Source organism: Symphalangus syndactylus, chromosome 7, assembly GCF_028878055.3.
Source record: "Symphalangus syndactylus isolate Jambi chromosome 7, NHGRI_mSymSyn1-v2.1_pri, whole genome shotgun sequence".
NCBI classification, from domain to species: Eukaryota; Metazoa; Chordata; class Mammalia; order Primates; family Hylobatidae; genus Symphalangus; species Symphalangus syndactylus.
This window is the reverse complement of record NC_072429.2, coordinates 131,128,811-131,151,011: the sequence shown is the minus strand read 5'-3', so window position 1 is coordinate 131,151,011 and position 22,201 is coordinate 131,128,811. Positions and strand designations below refer to the sequence as shown.

The window sequence follows — 22,201 nt, the reverse complement described above, 5'->3', positions numbered from 1 at the left end:
AGAGAGAGGAGACAGGGAGCAGAACAATTGCCCTGATGCCCAGCCAAGGCCAGGAGTTAAGCAGAGGATGGGGGACCAGAATGAGGCTGGAGAAAGATGAGTCTTTTCCAGTGTTAGTCATAGAGGCAGAGAGAGATAGACCAGATGTGAGGTGTTATTTCAAAGGAAAAATGGACACCATTTCCTAGTGGATCAGGTGTGCCAGAGGCTAGGCAGGGATAATGCACAGCTGTGGTATGGGAAGGGGAAGAATATGAAAAAATAGAAAGGCTTAGGCCAAATAAACCCTGCCTTCATGCACCTGCCATTGCTGGTGTTGGAGACGTAGGATCTGCCTCCAGCACGGCTCACACGTACCCAGTGTCACTTCTTAACACTGCCCTGTTTAAAGGGTTTGTCCTCAAGGACTTGATTATAAAGAACATTTACCTACTTCTGTTTCATCAGTTCTAAGCTCCACATTTTTCCCACTTTGACGTCTCTAAAATGAGGATGTGAGACACAATCAATGGCTGTCATAAGGTCATTGTCAGTTTTCCTTTCTTAGTAGTTTGTACAATTATTGTGTGTGTTACAATTGATTGGTATCTGAAAGACAATGAAATATAGTGTCTCTTGGTAGAGGTCCCCAAAGATATATGTTTGATGAAATCCAAATATATTGTAATAGTGACAGTTGCTTTCAGTTATTAAGAATTTACAAATTCCCCAGGCACCACGTTATGTGATAATAAAAATAACAATCATTAATAATAATAATAATCCCTGAAATCTATCAAGCACTAGACTAAACATTTTATTATCCCTATTTTACAGATGGAGAAATGGAGGCATATTTAGTTCTCACAGCAACTCTTTGAGTTTGAATGATTATCCCCGTAATAAACACAAGGGATTGGAGAACCAGAGAGGTTAAGTTACTTACTCAAAGTCACACAGCAATAAATAATGCAGTCAAAATTTAAACTCATTCCCTGTCTGACTCCCAAATTTATGTTTCAAGTGATAAATAATTTGCAAGGGAGCATGCCTTTGTCAGCGAATTGGAGAGGAAGTACTATTTACTGAGTCACTACTGCCTGCCAGTAAAGATTTTATATCCATTATTTTATTGAATCCTCTTATGAGGTAGACCCTTTATTCTCACTTTAGAGTTGAGGAACCAGAAGTCCTGTACTGAGACTGGGTTTGAAACCCTGATGTGTCCAGTTCAGGGACCCAGGGTCTTCCTTGACAGGAGTTACTCATGATGCTTGGTCAGGTCACAGGGAAGTTTGCCTCAAAGCCTAAAGTAACACACAGTTCGTGTCATGCTATGGTTTAAATGTGTCTCCTAAAGTGCATGTGATGGAAACTTACTCCCCAATGCAACAGTGTTGAGAAATGGAACCTTCAAGAGGCAGAGCCCTCATGAATGGATTAATGTTCTTATCTCAGGAGGGGTTTATTCTCATGAGAGCGGGTTTGTTATAAAAGTGAGTTTGGCCCTCTCTTGCTCTCTCTCTCTCCCTCTCACCTTGGGATGGGATGATCCAGCAAAAAGACCCTCACAGGAGGCCAGCACCTTGGTATTTGACTTCCCAGCCTCCAGAACTCTGAGAAACCATTTTTTAAAATAAATTGCCCAGTCTATGGTATTCTGTTATGACAAAACAAAACAAAGACAGAAAATTAGTACTGAGAGGTGGGGCTGTTACTATAGCAAATACCTGAAAATGTGGAAGCAGCTTTGCAACTAGGTAATGGGCAGAGGCTGCAAGAATTTGGAAGAGCAGGCTAGAAAAATCCTGTACCCAGAGAATTGCTTGAACCCGGGAGGCGGAGGTTGCAGTGAGCCGAGATTGTAATACAAGTGGTAAAAGCCATTTGGATGAGGTCTTACATGAAAATGAGGAACAAGGTATTGGCAACTAGAGTAAAGGCAGTCCTTGTTATAAAGCGACAAAGAACTTGGCTAAATTGTGTTCGTACCCTAGGACTTTAGGGAAGGCAGAACCTAAGAGCCATGAACTAGGATATCTGGCAGAAGAAATAGCTGAGCAGCAAAGCACTGAAGGTGCTGCGTGGCTTCTTTTGGCCTTCTTGCAATAAAATGAGAGAAAAAAGAAATGAGTTAAATTATAAAGGAATTTATAATTAAAAGAGAAGTAGAACTGAAAGATGTGGGAAGCTCCCAGTCTGGCCATGTAAAGAACAAAAAGGCATGTTCAGGAGAGAATACCAAAGGTGTGATCAAGCCACAGTTTGATAAAGATATTAATATAGATAGAAGGAAGCCTAGTTCTATTCATCAAAACCATGGGAAAATGAATTGAAAGGCATTTCAGATCTTCAAAATCTGGGACTTTGAGAGCAAAGTTTCGAGAGAGGTGCCTGGGTGCCTCTCTTTTCCAGAGAGGCTTCCAGAGAAGTGCCTCAGCATTTGCTATTCCCTGCCTTAGGTCTCTGCTCCCCAAATTCCAGCACAGCACCCCTCAGCCACCCCAGCCATGACCCAATTGTGTCAACAAGTTGTGGCTGAACCCGCTGCTCCAGAATGTGCAAGCCCTGGACCTTGGCAGTAATAATGAAGAAATACATGATAACGTACCATGAAACTTAAACGTGGAGCTAATTCTGCAGACATAAAGAATGCAAGAGCTGTGGGGGCATAGGGACCTCCACCTAGATTTCAAAGGATATTGCAAATAGCCTGGGGGCCCAGGCAGAGACTTGTCACAGGTGCAGAGTTACAGAGACCTCGCTAGGGCAGTGCCCAGTGAAGTCACGAGAGTAGGCAGCCCCTGAGACCCCAGGACTATAGGACCACCCGCATGCAACTCTAGCAGGCATGAGGCTCTAACCTGGGAGAGCTGCTGGATGGATTGAGTGCAGCAAAGACATAGGGGCCATGGCCTGGAGGGTCTGTCCTCAACTCCAGTGTGTCCAGGAGGTGGCATATGGAGGGAAGGATTATTCCGGAGTCTTATCTTAATGTTTAATGTCTGTGCTGTTGAGTTTTGGACTTCTTTGAGGCCTTTAATTTTTTTCTTCTTGCCTATTTTTTCTTTTCGGAATGGGAGTATGTATCTTGTGCCTGTCCCCCCATTGCATTTTGGGAACAGATAACTAGTTTGATTCCACAGACTCACAGCTGGAGAGGTATATGCCTCAGGATGAATTGCGCCGTGAGTCTCACTCACCCATGTCTGATTTAAATGAGACTCCAGATTTTGGATTTTTGAGTTGATACTGGAAAGAGTTAAAGACTTTGAGGGCTATTGGGATAGAATGAATGTAATTTGCATGTGAAAAGGACATGAATTTGGCAAGTAAAGGGTGGCACAATATGAAGTGAATGTGTCCCCTGAAGTTCTTGTTTTGGAAATGTAATCCCCAATGCAACAGTGTTGAGAAATGTGGGACCTTTATGTGGTGATGAGGTCAGGGCGGCTCTGCCTTCATAAATATGTCAATGCCACTATCTTAGAGGTGTGTGTTTGTTATTGCAAGAGTGGGTTTCTTATAAATGTGAGTTTGGCCCCCTCTTACTGTCTTGCTCACCTGCCCTCTAGCTATGTGATACCTTCTGCCATGTTATGACATGACAAGAAGGCTCTCACCAAATGCTCACACCACACTCATGGGCTTCTTAGATAAAATTCTGTTGTTTATAAAATAATCTCAGTCTCTGATACTCTGTTATAGCAACCGAAAAAGGATTAAGACACGCTATCCAAAAACATGCACCTGGGGCAGCAACCGTGAGTTCAAACAACGTTGTTGACTTAGTTAAAAACCACTAAGGAGACGATGAGGCAGTCAGGAAGAAACGCATGATAACATATCATGAAACTTAAATAGATGTTTCCAGAGGCAGATTTATCACAGTACTAAAGAAGCTTAAACTGCAGGCCCTAAGCTAATTTTATTCGTAATTTATATTAATTTCTTTAAAGAGACCTCCATAAAACCTGTGTATTCCTCTATTTTATTCCTCTAATCATTTTAAATGCTCCAGTATCTAACGCAACAGGGGTGTTTTTTTAGATTAGGTCCCCTATATTTAAGTTTTAAATTTTTTTTTCTGTACAATATTAGACACGTAACGTGTCTTCAGGTGGTGCTGAGTGAATTAAATTGCCCTTGGCTCATAGTTTAGATCAGGAGTTGGCAAACTTGTTCTTAATAAGCAAGGTAGTGAATAGTATAAGCTTTATAGGCCAGACCATCTCTGTTGCAACTATTCAGGTCTTCTGCTCCATCACAAAAGCAACCATGGACGATAATTAAACAAATGCAGTGGCATAATAAAAATTTATTTACAAAAATGAGCAGAATGCCATAGTTTGCTAACACCTGGGTTAGGTGGTTAAAACCTACCTCTATCTTATACATTTGTGGATTTATTGATGGATAGGGATATGATATCGATATAAACATATATATATATATATATGGATCTAGAAATAGATATAGATTTGTCTGTGTTATTTATAGGTATGATTTTCTTTCCCCATTTCCAGAATATGGAAGTTTTTAAAGACGGTTTATTTTTGTTCCTACATGTATTGAGTCAATTTTGGAGTATTTTCTATGATTATACGATAAGAAGGAACAAGGTAAAAAACTAGCATTTGATAAGTGCCCACTATGTACTAGAATTTTTAGGCACTTTTACACATTTACACTTTTTTTTTTTTTTTTTTTTTGGAGACTGAGTCTTGCTCTATCACCCAGGCTGGAGTGCAGTGGCACGATCTCGGCTCACTCCAACCTCAGCTTCCCAGGTTCAAGTGATTCTCCTACCTCAGCCTCCCGAGTAGCTGAGATTACAGGTGCCTGCCATCACACCTGGCTAATTTTGGTATTTTTAGTAGAGACAGTGTTTCAGCATGTTGGCCAGGCTGGTGTCGAACTCCTGACCTCAGGTCATCCACTCACACAGGCTTCCAAAAGTGCTGGGATTACAGACATGAGCCACCGCACCTCACCCACATTTACACTTTAAATGATACTCTTTTAATCCATTTGATTATCCCACGAGGTAGATTTAGAGGAAACCTTTTATTCCACAGTTAATAGGAATCAATAAAAACCTACTTAAGAGGAGCCTATTGAAAACGAGAACCAATACTTCATACCAAAGAGGGAAGACAAAAAGTTCATATTAGTACTTTGTCTTTAAAAAATTATTAAAACACAAAAATGTGTTTATTGTATCTCACACTTAACAAAAATTTAGGTTATAATTGCAACTGTGCTCTAATTTTTAGAATGAACAACTTACTCAGGTATTAATTGGGGGATATGTTCTTTTTTTTTTTTTTTTTGAGACAGAGTCTCGCTCTGTCGCCCAGGCTGGAGTGCAGTGGCGTGATCTCGGCTCGCTGCAAGCTCCGTCTCCTGGGTTCACACCATTCTCCTGCCTCAGCCTCCCAAGTAGCTGGGACTACAGGTGCCCGCCATCACGCCCATCTAATTTTCACTGTGTTAGCGACGGTGAAATGCCCGGGGTTTCACCGTGTTAGCCAGGATGGTCTCGATCTCCTGACCTTGTGATCCACCCGCCTCGGCCTCCCAAAGTGCTGGGATTACAGGCGTGAGCCACCACGCCTGGCCCAAGGGGATATGTTCTTAATGTCAAACTATTTAATACAATATGACTGTACATTTTATTTTCCCAACATTTAGGGGTAGGATTGGTTGAAGTTTTTAATCCTTTAAAGTATCAATTAGTTGTTTTTTTTTTTCTTGCAAGATCGTCACTTGTCAATGGCCTTGCTGTATTTAAAACAGCTTTCCATCATCATTTCTATCAACTTTGTGAAATCCTGCATCTTTTGTAAACTTTGCCTTTTTGCTTTGCAAGTGGTTCATGTTGTACTACTGAATGGTGTATCTGATGGTGAGGCAGAGACTGACCTGCAAAGCCATGACGTACCCAGGGTATAGGTTGCTGTGATATTGTCAAGGATGTTTGCATGGAGACTTCATTAGGGTAGTGCCTTTGGTTGTAAATGTTTTTGCTGTCCTGTGCAAACTCTTAACTAAGAAGACTGAAATAAGGAATATTAAGATAACAGAGATACCTTAATACGTTACTCCTGTTTTTCTGGTTTTTGTTTTTTGAGATGAAGTCCAGTTTTGTTGCTCAGGCTGGAGTGCAGTGGCATGATCTTGGCTCACTGCAACCTCTGCCTCCTGGGTTCAAGCTATTCTCTTGCCTCAGCCTCCCAAGTAGCTGGGATTGCAGGCACCCGCCACCATGACCAGCTAATTTTTGTATTTTTAGTAAAGATGAGGTTTCATTGTGTTGGCCAGGGTGGAACTCGAACTCCTGACCTCGTGATCCACCCACCTCAGCTCCCAAAGTGTTGGGATTACAGGCATGAGCCACTGTACTCGGCCGTTACTCCTGTTTTATAGATAGGAAATTGAACTTTGGAAAAATAAACCTGCCAAAGATCGTCATGTTGCTAAATGGTGAGCTAAGATTCAGATCCTGGCAAACTAGTATTAGTTATCTATTCCTGCATAACAAACTGCCATAAAACTTAGCTAAACACAACACACATTTATTATCTCCCACTTTCTGTGGATCAGGAGTCCAATCATAGCTTACCTGGGTCTTCTGTTCAGGGTCCCTCACAAAGGCTACAATTAGTGTTGGCCAGTGCTGGGGGCTCATCTGAAGGCTCAACTGAGGAAGGATTCTCTTCCAAGCTTTCTTCTGTGGTTGTTGGCCAGGGGCCACATTTGGTTCTATACCACATGGGCTTCTCTAGCACAGCAGCTTCAAAGCCAGCAAGAGAGACAGTCTACTTGTAAGACAGAAGTTGAAATTTTTTGTAACCTAATCACAGAATTGACACCCTTTACTGTAGTCTATTGACTGGAAACAAGGCACACGTCCCAGCCAACTTTAAGCAGAGGGAATTACCTAAGAATGTGATGAGCAGAAGGCAAAGATCACTGAGAGCCATTTTAGGGTGTACTTGCCACAACTGGACTCTGAAATATTTACTCTTTTCCTTTTTGGTACCAGTTTATGAGGGAAACATGGCAGGTACTTGCAACATGAAGATGCTTAAAGTGAAACCTCACATCACTTTGTAGTACCTATTACCCTGGCATGAAACTTTTGGATGTTTAATAAAATGCTTTGTTAGTGATGAGACCTCAGTCCACAAGAGAAGGCAAATACTTCGGTCCCTAGTATGCCTGATACATAGAAAGCATGCCACAAATGACAAATTAAATGTGACCAGATTGACCTTAGCATCCCAGGATATATCAGAGACATGGTTTGTCCTGGAGAAAAAAGGGAAAACATCTGGAGATGGACTCTTTCTCTCTTCTTGCTTGGCTCAGATTCCCACTGTGCCTGCCCACTCAGTGTGGCCAGAGGATCATGTGGACCTGGAAGTTCCTAGCTAATGGCTTTTCTCTAGCCTGCAGGGAGAAAGGAATGTGACTTGCCAGAGCTTGACTAGCATTGCTTTTATATGCAAGTGTCAAAGGAGAACAGGGATAGAGAGAAGGTGTTGGAGGCAGTGTTAATGGGGCTGTTGTATATTTTAGCTGATGACAGTGTTAGTGTGGAGGAGGACATAGGCATGGCACAGAGCTGCTTGGCCTGGTGAAGGCTGAGAACCCTATCCTAGGCAGAAGCCTCCACCACAACCATCACCCACCCAAATATGGCATGCGTAGAGCAGGTTGGATGAATCTGGGAATACTGACAAAAAGGAGGTCTTCAGAAATAGACAAATGGTTACTCAGACTGGAATCGAGGGGGAAAGAGACAGTGTGTGAGGGAACTGGAATATCATCTTGCTAGGGGTTCTACAAATTTTTAGTTGATTTGCTCATTCTAAATAAAGGAATCCCACGTCTCATAAAATGGCAAAAAAAAAAAAAAAAAAATTCCATGAGCCATGGTGGGACACAGTCACTGGCCTCACCCATCTGAACTAAAATTCACTCTTGCAATAGTTAAGACATATCAGCCCTGTGTGCTGTGCCAAGCACAGCACTGTGTAGTCTGTGAGCATTTATTTTCACAACATCCCTGAATTAGGAGCTATTTTCATCCCTGTTTACAGATGAGGAAACAATCCCTTAGGTGCTAAGTGGCAAAGCTGAGGTCTGAAATCAAGTCTATTTATCTTTGAAAGCCTTTCCAGACCCTCCCACCAGGGTTATTGGCTGAAAGGATGGACCCATGACAACAGCCCTGACAGGCCTTGGGTACCATCTGCTTTAATTCCTTCATTTCACAGATGTAGGCACTGAAATCTGAGGAGAGGAAAGAACTTCCCCAAGCTCCTACAGTGAGTAAACGGCAGAACTGGAAATAGATCTGAGATGTGTAGTTTCTTCAGCCAATCCTTTGGGTTGGGCACTGTGATCCCAAGAGGAAAATTGTAGCAGCTCTGCTTCTCCAGATTGGCCTACAAGAGAACACAGAGGCACGGGGCGCAAGCACAAAGTGGTGTACTCTGTTCATCATTGAATGCCCAGGGTCTAGAATGGTAAGTGCATGTCAAGGAATGGGTGGATTCTATGAGGAGATAAGAACAAAATCCTACACGAATGCACAAAAGGATTTTTCTAATGTTGACTGGTGAACAAGAGAAGATGAACAATTAGCTCCTAGGGGACAATGGAATGTCTGTTCCTAACTCTTGGCATATAATGAATGATCAGTAAATATTTTATTGAATAAATGAATTAATAGAGGAGGTGACATTTGAGCTGAGCCTTAAAGAGTAGAAAGGAGGAGTCATTTGGATGAGGGAGAGAAAACATGATGGAGAAGAACCGAATTTTGAAAGGCCTGCCACATTTTGACGAAATTGTAAGTTTGATGTGACTGGAGGGAGAAAGAATGAAGAAGTAAGCTTAGGAAAGAAAACTAATATATTTTGGAGATCTATTAGGTATCTGGAGATCTATTAGGTGCATATTAGGTATGCACATGTTTATAATTATAATGTCTTCTTAATGGATTGACCCTTTCATCAACAGATAATGTACTCTTTTGTGTCTTGTAACAATTTTTGTCTTGAAGTCCATTTTAAAGTCTAATATTACTATAGCCACCCCAGCTCTATTTTGGTTCCTGTTTGCGAGGAATAGCATTTTCTATCTTTTCACTGTCAACCTATTTGTATCTTTGGATCTAAAGTGAGTCTCTCGTAGACAGCATACAGTTGAGTCATGTTATTAATCCTTTCTTTCATGATGTGATCTGATTTGGGGGAACCTGGTTTACCTTTCTAAAGAGTTGGAACTTTTCCCTGTAATGGATATGAGGAGCCCACAGCTGTATTTAGACAGGGGTTTGGCATAATCAGTATCCTTGCTTAGAAAAATGGTACTGGAAAGCATGTACCGATGACTACATGGTGAAGGGCACACTCTTCCAGTACCCTCTCCTGTGCTTTCTTCTGCTCACCGACAGCTCTTGCTGCCTCTTTCCAGCTCAGATGGCTGAGTAGCACTGAAGGCCCCCTAAGGGGACATGAGGATATCTGCCATGGCCTGGCTCAGCTGCGTCAAGTTGCTGACCCTGAAATGCAGCCTCACAACGCAGGGTGTTTATCTGCCTCCCGTGCTCTTCTATTAAATAGTTGAGAGTTTTGCAACTTTTAAGATAGTATCAAGAGATGGAATTATTTTGAATGATTTCAAAATTATTCCTTGTACTTTTTTATGTGTTTTATAAAAGTCTGACATTTGCCAACATGGTTTATAGTGCCTAACACCTCATCGGTAAGTAAGCACATGGCATATTTGGAGAGAGAAAAAGTATAAATGTTAAATGAAGAAAAACAGCGGTCAACTCTCAAAAGAGAAGATGAATACATCAGTTTTGTTTTAATTCCCTGAATGACCTTGGTATATGGTATTTAGCCTTTTGCCCTGCTGTTGGTGGGGCTCGGCAGAAGTGGACAGGTTGTAATCAGGTAAAAGAATAGCACAAGTGTCCATAAAGATTCACTCTTTGATTTACCAGAGATAAAGTAGAAAGTGGCACAGTGGAGGATGCAGCAGGCTGGGAGTTGAGAGACCAGAATCCTCTTTCTGGCTCTGCAGGGAGTTATTTTGTAGCCATAAGCAAATCACTCAGAACTCTGATGTACAAATTTCCTTTCTGTTAGATGAAAGAATAATAGGTCCTTCTTAAGGTTTCCTGAAATTTCCAGCTAATCAAATTTTTGAAAGAGCTTGGCACGAGTCAAATCAGGAAGAGGAAGATTTAGAAAAACGATTTTAGCTCTGACTTATGTTCTCATGTCTGGGTTCCAAGGGAATGGCAAATGGTTGGTCTTTTCCTGCACCTGTGACAGACATCACGAATCAATAATGGCATTTCCCCCCAGTTAACTTGGCTGCAATCTGGACTCTTTTCAAAACCGCATTCCTGGCAGCCTTAACCAATCCATACTAGTGGGTTTTCAAGATAAAAATGATTTGTCAACCCTGTTCTTAGTAGATGGAACAGTTCTCATTAGGAGATGACTCAAACACCCTTTTTGGGGCTGACTCATAGAAAATAAAGAAACCCCTGGCGCACAGTGAGTGCTTTACATCTGAGGCTTTTCAATTGAGGGTCAGCAGGATCCTCACGCAGTTTGAGGTCTGTCACTGCCTTTTAAGGTTATGTCTCCTTCTTAAGATCGAAGATCAGTAATGGTGGCCAAGGGTTAGGACAGGTGCAGCTAACTATGAGGTAGCAATGCCTGTCTTTTAGACAATTCACTTCTGCCTTCACCTAGCTAGGAAAAATGTTTCTGTGCATTGCTATTCAATGGCAGACAGACAAGGATTCTAAGAAAGAGAGTCTAGTGCTGCCTTCTAGGACATCTTGAGGGCTACAGATGCTCTGAAAGCTGTCCATTGACAGCTGTAATTAGAGCAGGAGCCAGCAGGGGTATCTGGGAGCTATCTGGAATGTTACTGAGATTTTCTCTGCCAAATGTCAGACTCCAGAGGAAGAGAAGGGAAGACATTTACTTCTCCCAGCTGAACTGAGAGCAGCAGGCCAGGCTGCCTTCCCCGCTCGCCCTCTGGCTCTGACCACATCTCATTCTCTGCAGATTCTCTTCCAAGGCCCCAGTGCTCTCAGCACAGTGTCTGACTTCTCACTCCCTTTGTGTCCCTCTGCCTGAGCTTGGAGGCTGAGTTCCCCATCTGTAACATGGGGATACAAATAAAATGATAGTCCCCTTCCTCGCAGTGTTGCTCTCAGGAGTAAAAGAGAAAATGATATATGAAAAAATTCCTGCATCAATGTTTTCACCGTGTTTGTCTCACTGTGAATGAAGCCTGTGAGGGGATGTTTGGCTGGAAAACTTGCCTCTTACTTCCAGCAGGCTCAGCTTTGGAGTCTATAAATGGATGCCAGACATGGATGAGAAGAGGCGTCAGGGTTTTCCTGGTACCACTGTGGTCATCCCTCACATCTGCATCTGCAAAAGCCTTCCTTGCCTGCTGCCTGACAGAAGTTAGGTATCCAGTGGGCCTGGACAGCTCACACTGGTTCCTGTCCTGAGGCCCATGCATCTGACACTTTAGAGCCACGTGCAGCTACAAAGCAGGCTTCCTTGTGTCAGTTCCCTTTTGCCCTCCCCAACCTGGGCTTGGATGGAAGATGGCCGAAGGTGAGGAAAGAATACCGAGGGTGGAAGCATGGAGGCGATGGAGACTGATTTAAGGGCATATTCGTGACTGTTGACCTTGACTGGAATTGTTTGCAAAGACAGCCTGGATGCTGCAGACAGAAGGCTGCTATTGGCTCTCCACAGGACTCCTGGCCGCAAACCCTCGCTCACTCCTGTGGGGTGTAGAAGAGAGGGAGAAGTGGTGGGCAAGGTGCAGAGGAAGGAGGAACAAGAGAGGAGAGGAGCAGTGGAGGAAAGGATGCAGGAGAAGGAGAGGAAAAGGACTCAGGAATGCCAGGGCAGTAAGAGAAGAGCAGATGAAAGGAAACAGTCAAGACTATGGAGAAAGACCTGGTGCTGTGGCTCACACCTGTAATCCCAGCACTTTCCAAGGCCAAGTCAGGTGGACCACCTGTTATCAGGAGTTCGAGACCAGCCTGACCAAAATGGTGAAATCTCGTCTTAAAAATACAAGAAATTGGCCAGGCATCGTGGTGCATGCCTGTAATCCCAGCTCTTTGGGAGACTGAGGCAGAAGAATTGCTTGAACCCGGAAGGCAGAGGTTGCAGTGAGTGGAGATTACGTCACTGCACTCCAGCCTGGGTGACACAGCGAGATTCTGTCTCAAAAACAAAAAAACAAAAAGCAAACAAACAAACAAACAAACAAACAGAAAACACCAGACTATAGAGAAAGACACTGAAGTGACTAAGGACAGAAGAAAAGGAAGAACAGGGATAATTGGTGAGAATGGAGAGAGAGGAAACCAAAACAGGAAGAGAAGCAGAAAACCAGGAAGAAAGCAGCTGGGGGCGGCTCTCACGTCAAGACCCCCAGGAGAATCTCTAGCCCCACGTTCAGCGCCACATCCTTGTCCATCAGTGGGACTGATAATGTGGTCTCCGTCTGAAATCAAGTTCATATGTTAAGGGTAAATTGAAATATGCAAGAAACTAAGGAGCGTTTCCTCTTCTCAGGTTAAGGAGGGTTTCCTTGATTATTTTAGCTGTATAAATTAATGATTGTTCTCCTGTCTTAGAAAGTGGGTTCCTGCGGTTGCTGGTGAGGCGTGAGAAGCGCGGGGCTAGGCCGGGCCTCTGCTGCCCCCTCCTGGCCAAAGCTGGGCTCTGCAGACTCCCTGCGGATGGGAACTCAGCGGAAACTGCATTTTGGTGATTGGTCCAGGCGGAATTATCCCTTCTCCTGGCTCTAAAATCAGACAACGGGAGCTGAAAGAGAGTTAGCTATTCAGCCCCGACCTTTGTCCTAAGCCTTAAATTTAGATTTCAGTCAGCCGGATGGAGATTTCCACTTGGACCAGTGCAGCAGGTCCGCAAGTAGCTTCTTATCTTCACGGTCCTGCTGGCCGCACTGCACAGCTTCTTGATGTCTGCGAACAGCACATTGTCCACTTTCTTCCCATCACAAGACCCTCCGAGTGCTCCTCTTGCTCGATCTTTATATCCCATTAGTCACAACTCCTGCCAGGACCACACAGGAGGATGCTGTCTCATGGGACCCTTGTCATCTATCCAGCGCACCCTCCTCCTCTCTGGTCAGCTCATGATAACGTCGTCTTGACTGCTGTCCTGGCAGAGACCTGTCTTTGGATAGAGATTACAGATAGAGACAGAGATATGGAGATACACACACACACACACACACACACACGCACACACACATCCATCTTTCTATTATATCCATCTATATATCCATCCATATATTTTATATATATATATATATAGAGAGAGAGAGAGAGATACATATATATGTATGGGTGTGGGTAGATAGGTAGATAGATCTTCTAGGCTGGGCACAAAAGCTCATGTCTCTGATCTCCATACTTTGAGAGGCTAAAGAAGGAGGATCTTTTGAGTCTAGGTGTTCAAGGCCAGCCTGGGCAACATAACAAGACCCCGTCTCTATAGAAACAAAATTAACCATGGGTGGTGGTGCACACCTGTAGTCCCAGCTACTTGGGAGGCTGAGATGGGAGGATCACTTGAGCCCAGGAGTTAAGAGGTTACAGTGAGCTGTGATCACACCACTGCCTTCCCACCCGGGTGACAGAGTGAGACCATGTATCTTTAAAAAAAAAAGCTTCCGCAGAATAAAGCTCAAACTCTTCATTTGATCTACAACATCTTTCATATCGTGCTCCCAGCCTGTCTCTCCAAGTTCACCTTATATCCCTTACCTTTAATTTCAACAACAAAGCCATTGCTAATCGCTGAAATTGTTTGTGTTCATTCTCTAATCATATGTTGGTTCTTATTAAGTGCCAGGTTTGAGCTATTCACTGAGATACGGAGAGGAACAAGACATAGTCTCTGCCCTCCAGGAGTAGAGTCTAATAGAGCAAATGCACACATGCAGCCCAGACCTCCCTTGGGCTACCCTGCTCTATAAAAGTGAGATGCACTCGGTGCAGATTCCCATTCCACATGGTATTAGTTTTCTATTGCTGCATAACAAGTTGCCTCTAACTTAGTGGCTTAACGACAACATACAATTTTTTAATCTCAGTTTTCATGAAGGGTCTGAGCATGGCTTAACTGGGTTCTCTGCTGAGCATCTCGCGAAGCAGCAGTCATGGAGTTGGCTGGGATGTGTTCCTCTCTGGACCTTGTGGGAGGACTCCCCAGTATCCCATGATTGTTGATCCTTGCACTTCCAGGACAGGTCCCACTTTCATGCTGGTTGGTCATCAGCCAGGGGCTGCTCTCAAGTCCAAGGATCCCACAGTTCCTTGCCACATAGCTCTCACAGGCCTTTCAAAACAGCAGCTCACATCAAGACCAGCAGGAGAATCTCTAGCTCCAGAATGCAATGGCAGAGTCTCATATAATGTAACAATCACAGGCATGACTATCCAGTTGCCTTTGCCATATTAAAAAAAAAGATACACAGAGTGGTAACATCTTATCTCTTTGGGCATATTCTACTGTTAGAAGCAAGTCACAGGTTCTGCTTGCACTCAGAAAAGACAATTATGCAACTGCCTGACTCATTGGAGATTACCCTAGGGCATGCCCACCATACACACAACTTGAATCTTTCATATATACATATCCGAAGTACAGGGAGCTGTGTAAAGTCTCAGAGTCCAGGTGAGGACTCCTTTTCCTGCCAAATTAGTTCAGCTGTGGGACACCAACCTGTCTCCTTTCCCCATGCACTGATCCAGCCATGGGTTCCAGCACCAAGATCGATGCCAACTAAAAACAAAGTCACTTACGAGGCTGTGGTTGATTATTTGCATTGTTGGACCAAGAACTTAAGATTTTAAACAATCTTGTTCTTAAAAATCCTTCAGCATGTGGCTAGACCATATCCTATTCTCTCTCTCTCTCTCTTTTTTTTTTTTTGTCATTTTTATCCCTCAACACCAATCCCCATCTCTAATTTTTGGATAATTTTTTTTTTGAGATGGAGTTTTTGCTCTTGTTGCCCAGATTGGAGTGCAGTGGCATGATCTCGGCTCACCGCAACCTCCGCCTCCCAGGTTCAAGTGATTCTCCTGCCTCAGCCTCCCGAGTAGCTGGGATTACAGGCATGCACCACCATGCCTGGCTAATTTTGTATTTTTTGTAGAGATGGGGTTTCTCCACATTGGTCAGGCTGGTCTTGAACTCCCGATCTCAGGTGATCAGCCTGCTTCAGCCTCCCAAAGTGCTGGGATTACAGGCATGAGCCACTGTGCCCAGCCATTTTTGGTTAATTTTTATTGCTAAGTAGTTTAGCAGTCTCATGTTTTTAGGGTTGCAACTTTTACCTCAATTGGATCAATAAATTATTTCTCCAGGCAAAGGCAGTCCCTTCCCTTAAGGGAGTCCTATTTTCAGGTGTCGGGACATTATGTTTTATTTAGCACATGATGTACGCAAACAATTACAAGATGATAACGGGTTGTGGTCCATGCGGGAGTAGAAGTGAATCAGGGTGCTCTGGGATCCCAGGGATGAGATCACACAAGGGAGCCTGCAGAGAACAGCTGGGATCAGGGAAGGCTCTGGAGGCAAGGCATGACTGGTGCTGCCAAGACATTAGCAGGTTAATGATGGGGACGTGGCAAAAGTGGGCAGGGAAGAGGACCATCAAGACAGAAGGCACATGGGCTCAGAGAATTTGAGGAAGTTCTGTCATTCCTATGACGAGCCTGGGTGTGGGGAAGCAGCGGGAGATGACAAGGCTGTGAGGAGGGCAAGGCTAGATCATAAAAGGCCTACATCCCTTGTTAAGAAAAATCAAACCTGGTTCTTTGTCCATGAACTTTTGCACCTCCTGCAAGTGTACATGTTGTTGATGAGGCCTAGGGGTCCAGACTCCAGGTCAACACATAAAATGGGGAATGTCCTGGATAAACTTGGACATATGGTCAACTGTAGCATAGCTTTGAATTTCCTTCCAACCTCTTGGCTACAGCCCCTTCTGGATGCTCCCAAAGCATGTGAACACTTGGGTCATAATCTCAACCACATTCTCCAGTAATTATTTGTCCTGTTTTCTACATTGAACTAAGGAGTCCTTGCATAATGAGGAATAGGTTTTATTCATGTTTGTATCCTTAAAACCAGTACTATGTCTGGGACAAAAGAGGCACCAATAAATTGATATTAAGTTGCAATAAAATGATAGTTAACTCTTACTGAAGGCTAGCTTTTCCAGGCACCTGACATGGATTACATCGTTGAATAATGGAGGATATGGACATTTAATTGGATTCATTTTACACAGAAGGAAACCATGATGCAGAAATGTTTTGTATTTTGTCGAAGAACACACAGGTCATAAGAGAGAGAAAATGATTCAACGCAAAGTCTTCTCTACAGAGCCTATGAATGAATAAAATAAGGTCTTGAGAGAATCACAATGTGGACTTGCAGAATCTTCTGAGAGTGATTAAGTTTCCTGCATGTTGCCAAGGGCTTGACTGGCCAATGATGAGCATGTTTCTATGAGAGCACCATGATCCTCAACAATTGACTCAACAATATCCCTCATCAATTATTTCCTGAAGTCCTCAGAATCATGGTGGTGAGCTCTAGGCAGATTCATTATTCTCATTCCTCAGATGAGATGACCGGGATCTGCCAAGTCAATGAGCTGCTCAAAATCACATAAAAAGCACCAGAGCTTCCTTTTAAGCTTGGACTCCAAGCTTTGTGGTCATTTTACTGACAACATAGTTACCCTGATGGTAGTGATTCTTTTTGATGAATGTCTTCATCTCTAAAATGGGAATGGTCATATCTAACTTTGGAGGTTGTAGTAACAGTTACTGATGTTGTTACCATCATCAGCACCACCACCAGCAGCATCATCACCACCACCACCACCACCACTATCATCACAACCATCATCACCACCACCACCATCATCACCATCACCACCACCATCACCATCATCACCATCACCACCACCACCATCACCATCATCACCACCACCATCACCATCATCACCACCACCACCACCATCACCATCATCACCACCACCATCACCATCATCACCATCACCACCACCGTCACCATCATCACCACCACCATCACCATCATCACCATCACCACCACCATCACCATCATCACCACCACCACCACCGTCACCATCATCACCACCACCATCACCATCATCACCATCACCACCACCACCACCATCACCACCACCACCATCATCACCATCACTACCACCATCACCATCATCACCACCACCACCACCATCACCATCATCACCACCACCATCACCACCACCATCACCATCATCACCACCACCACCACCATCATCACCACCACCACCACTATCATCACCATCACTACCACCATCACCATCATCACCACCACCATCACCACCACCATCACCATCATCACCACCACCACCACCATCACCATCATCACCACCACCATCATCATCATCACCACCGCCACCACCATCACCATCATCACCACCACCACCACTATCATCACCATCACCACCACCATCACCATCATCACCATCACCATCACCACCACCATCATCACCATCACCATCACCACCACCATCATCACCATCACTACCACCATCACCATCATCACCACCACCACCACCATCACCATCATCACCACCACCGTCATCATCACCACCACCACCATCACCATCATCACCACCACCACCACCATCATCATCATCACCACCACCACCATCATCACCATCATCATCAACTGAGAAGATATGGGGCGTAGGGGAGGCAGGTATCAAACATGGGTCACAGTCGAATTTCACATAAAATGGCCAAACACAAGAAGGAGTTGGGGATCTTGTTTAGGGTCCTGGGCATGATTGGAGACACAAAGATTCAGGTCTGAAGAACAGCAGGTTTATAGATCAGAAAATATGATCAGGATCACTAAGGGTCAGAGGCAGGACTTGGTCCCAGCCACGGACAGAAGGAGACATTTCCATCCTCCTTACATCATGGTCCTTATGGTCACACCATGAGACAACTTTCTGTTTATCTGGACTGTGAGCTCCTGAGGACAGATCCAGCTTATTCATCATTGAATTCCAGCTCTGTATGCTCAGCATCTGCCATTTAAATATTGAATGAATGAATGAGCAAAAGCCAAAAAAGCATGGGTAGAATCTAAGTAGAGTAGAAAACCAGAGTACCTGGAGTAGGAGAGCTTAGAGTAGGTACTACCAAGCTTCGCCCATAAACCCTAGCTTAGAAATTCCCTCTTGGACACCCAGGGAACCTGGTACTGACAACTAAGCCAAAGACTCTCCACCAAGAGGGAGAACCATTTTCCTTGGTGAAACAATGAAACAGGGACTGTCTCTCACTTTCACTCTCTCTCTCTCTCTCTCTCACACACACACACACACACACACAAACACACACATGCACCTCACAGTTTATAAAGATAACAATCTTAAAGAATTGTTTGTAGTTCACTCCTGCCTGAGCCTGGTCATGAACCGGGTGACCTCTCAGTGAATTTTAAAGGACCAGCATTCTGAATCCTTCAGTGTGATAGTTCCTCTTCTTTCTAGCATTTCAAAAACAATTCCAAAGATCCCCAATTGAAAGAGGTTCCATTGACTGTAAAAATGAACAATATTCATACTTGGAAACAATATTCATACTTGGTAACAGAAGCCTTTGCTGAATTTTTCAATCTTTAGAATAAATTTGTGTTTTCTTCATTCTAATAAAACATTTTCATATATTTTTAAATCAGTCCTATGTGTGTAGAACACATTGTTAATTAATTCATATTCTTATTGACTTGTGAAAAGTTGTCTTGACTTTTGGACTTTCAGCAATGTCCTCGAGGTTGGAACCAGATGATCTAGTTTAAATTCTAACTAGCTGATTCTACTAAGTAGCTGGTTAAGTAAAAGTATGCACATTGGTCAACTTCTCTCACATTGTTTTGTTTAACTGGAATGATCGTTTTTTTTTTTTTTTTTTTTTTTTGAGACGGAGTCTCGCTCTGTCACCCAGGCTGGAGTGCAGTGGCGCGATCTCGGCTCACTGCAAGCTCCGCCTCCCGGGTTCACGCCATTCTCCTGCCTCAGCCTCTCCGAGTAGCTGGGACTACAGGCGCCCGCCACCACGCCCGGCTAATTTTTTGTATTTTTAGTAGAGACGGGGTTTCACCGTGGTCTCGATCTCCTGACCTTGTGATCCGCCCGCCTCGGCCTCCCAAAGTGCTGGGATTACAAGCGTGAGCCACCGCGCCCGGCCTACTGGAATGATCGTTTCCGCCTGCCTTGCAGGTTTGTCATGAAGATTGAATGGGATAGCATATAAAGCACATGTCAATGTCCAGCGGAAGTTGCAACCTCATCCTGGAAGACACCTTTCCCCATCTTAGCCTCAAAGCAAGCCATGACTCAAAGGTTCCTTAGTCTATTTCTTTCTTCCCCTCTAGGTTCCTGATTGTCCTGGGGTGCTTGATTCTGGCTGTCCTGACCACATTCAAGGAGTATGAGACTGTCTCGGGAGACTGGCTTCTGTTACTGGTAAGATTGCATTCTGGGGTAAATGCTTCTCGTTGGGCTTCCACAGTGATGAAAAGGAAGTTGCCCTTGGGTACACTCCTCCCTGACTGGTTGCAGCTTCTTGTAGTCTCCAGTCAAGTCCAGGCCCAAGGAAAAGCAAAGCCTCCATTACTTGGTGTGGCCCGCCATGGGCACATGTGGGGTGAAGAATGGCATTCCTGGTAAAGATTTGCTATTCCACATTAGAGAGAAGGGGAAATAAAGTCAAAGCAAAAACCAATGCATGTTATTAAATTATAAAATACAGCTTCCCAATCCTCTAAAAGTTAACACAAAGGCCTGTTTCATTCTAAAACCTGTCTCTGCTTTTTCTTCCTGGTATCCTACAATCTAAACTCCAAGAATCTCTCATTCTCTCCAAGGCCAGGTACAGAATTCCATTTATACATGAAACCTCTAAATCTCCCCTCCTGGAACCTGCATTTGTTTTCACTCTCTGTCCTGCATCAGGTGGTGTGATGGAAACAGAGCAGGGTTAGAATTCTTGGGCAAGTCAGCTAATGTACCCCTGACTCTGTTCAAGTCCTTGCTTAAAAAAATGTAAGGTCAGGTGAGCAGCAAATGCAGACATGGGCTGGGCCCAGTCTCAGTGCCTGGTTGAGAGGAGGCTGTAGCAAGGGCTTGCTCCTTCTGTAGCCACAGGACAGCAATGGTCAACTGGCCCCTTGAATGACCATACCCTTGCATGATTAGGAGTCAGCCCTGCATCTTCAGGGCAATGCCGACTGCATGGGGTGAGGCCCCATCTGCACACAGGGCAGTGGTGTGGCCCCCTACTTAGGGGTTTTAAAATAGTGGAGGCTTCTTCTCACACTGGGCAAGCCATCGAGGCACCAGAGTCAGCACTTCCTTCTGAGAGCAGGAGTTTGCAACGGCATGACCCAGAGCTGAGACCTCGGTGTGGAACTCCCTGGAAACCACCCAACTCCAGGAACTAGGCTCCAGGGATTGTCGTGGAGCAGCAATGCCTCAGGGGGCCCAGGGAGGTTACAAAAGAGAGAGAGGCAGAGGTGTTGTTGGTGTCTGATCAAGGGAGTTGCAGGAGGAAAGGGGGACCCTGTGTCCTGGAGAGTGCTTAAGCTCCTGGGCTCTGCAGCCTAGTTACTTGAACCTGAGATCCCTTCTTCTCCACTTCATAGCCTTGAAAAACTTGTTTAACTACTCCGTGCCTTAGTTTCTCAAAATGTAAGATGAGAATAATATTATCAAACCCTTTGAGGGCTGCCTGGCCCAGGAGCCAGGCTTAATAACCATTAGCCACAATTAGCAAAGCCAAGGTACAGGCACTGGGTGGAATTAATAGATTGTGTTTCACTGATACCTCTCTTTTCAACCCTACTGCACTTCTTAGGGGCTTTTCTTTCATTAAAGGGACTTTTAAAGCTGACCTATTGGAAGAAAAACATAGAAAAAAGAACAGGTAATCACTGTGCCAGGTTTAACAGCATTAAGGACAGTTAGCACATCAGAATGAAGACAGGAGGCCTCCAAACTCAATGGCAGTGATGGACCTGTTCTCCCAGTTCCCCTTCCCCGCCCCCACGCCCAGCCATCCCTGCCAACCAGACAACCAGCAACAACACAAAATGGAGTTCTTCAGAACTTCCGAATAGAAATCACCAGCTCCCGACAAGTGGGTCTCGGTTAATCAGTGCCTCTCCATATGCTCTTCCATGCAGGAGACATTTGCTATTTTCATCTTTGGAGCCGAGTTTGCTTTGAGGATCTGGGCTGCTGGGTGTTGCTGCCGATACAAAGGCTGGCGGGGCCGACTGAAGTTTGCCAGGAAGCCCCTGTGCATGTTGGGTAAGTCCTGACCCTGAGCCTCCCAGCCTCCTCAGTTCCCTTCTTTTGGGGCATTGTTTCTATGAGAAAAGTTTAAGCAGCTATTCTGGGAAATCACGCGGCACTGTGGAGGCCAGCTCAGCCCCTGATGCTGCCTCGATGAGAAGGGACAGTGTCAACCTTCTGGGTCCTCAAATTCCTCCTTCTGTGACTGGTCATCATAAGGACTGCACAGGGCAGGGATTCTTATTTGGCGGGGGAGGGTGTAACTCTTGGCAATTGGGTTGTGGAGCAGCAAGCAGGTTGCAGGGTATTGAGCATCCCCAGTCCCTGGACTAGTAGCACCCCCAGTCACTGTGACAATCAAAGTTACCCATACATTTCCAGACAGGTTGGGACGGAAGCTGTAGGCGTGACACCATTGCTGGCTGAGAATCTACTTCTACAGCATCACGTTATGTCCATTGTACATAAATAGAAACAGAGGATCACAGATCTGAGTCATTTTTCAGTCATGCAGGAAACAGCGGATTCTGTCCTAACACCCAGGTGTGGTCTTGCTTCTTAATCCAATGGTTGCTTTGAGAGGTGTCACTGGAATCCTTCCATTTGTGTGCAGGCAGTTTGATAGTAGAGGAGGTGGAAACTCTCACCAACCTGTTGGTCCCGTGTGGACTAAAATCCATGGAGTCACAGGACAAAATCTCCTTGAGTGACGGGTAGG

At 44.5% G+C, this 22,201-nt stretch overlaps 1 protein-coding gene across 5 annotated transcripts in view; it reads left to right on the top strand.

The window, feature by feature from the left end:
• Positions 1 to 22,201, top strand: part of KCNQ3 (potassium voltage-gated channel subfamily Q member 3) — a 349,316-nt gene that overhangs the window by 272,039 nt on the left and 55,076 nt on the right. For all 5 annotated transcript variants that reach the window (XM_055287273.1, XM_063642990.1, XM_063642989.1 and 2 more), the window contains 2 exons: positions 19,563 to 19,653; positions 21,372 to 21,498. In XM_055287273.1, coding sequence (XP_055143248.1) covers positions 19,563 to 19,653; positions 21,372 to 21,498 — 218 coding nt within the window. The remainder of the gene's footprint in view (positions 1 to 19,562; positions 19,654 to 21,371; positions 21,499 to 22,201) is intronic.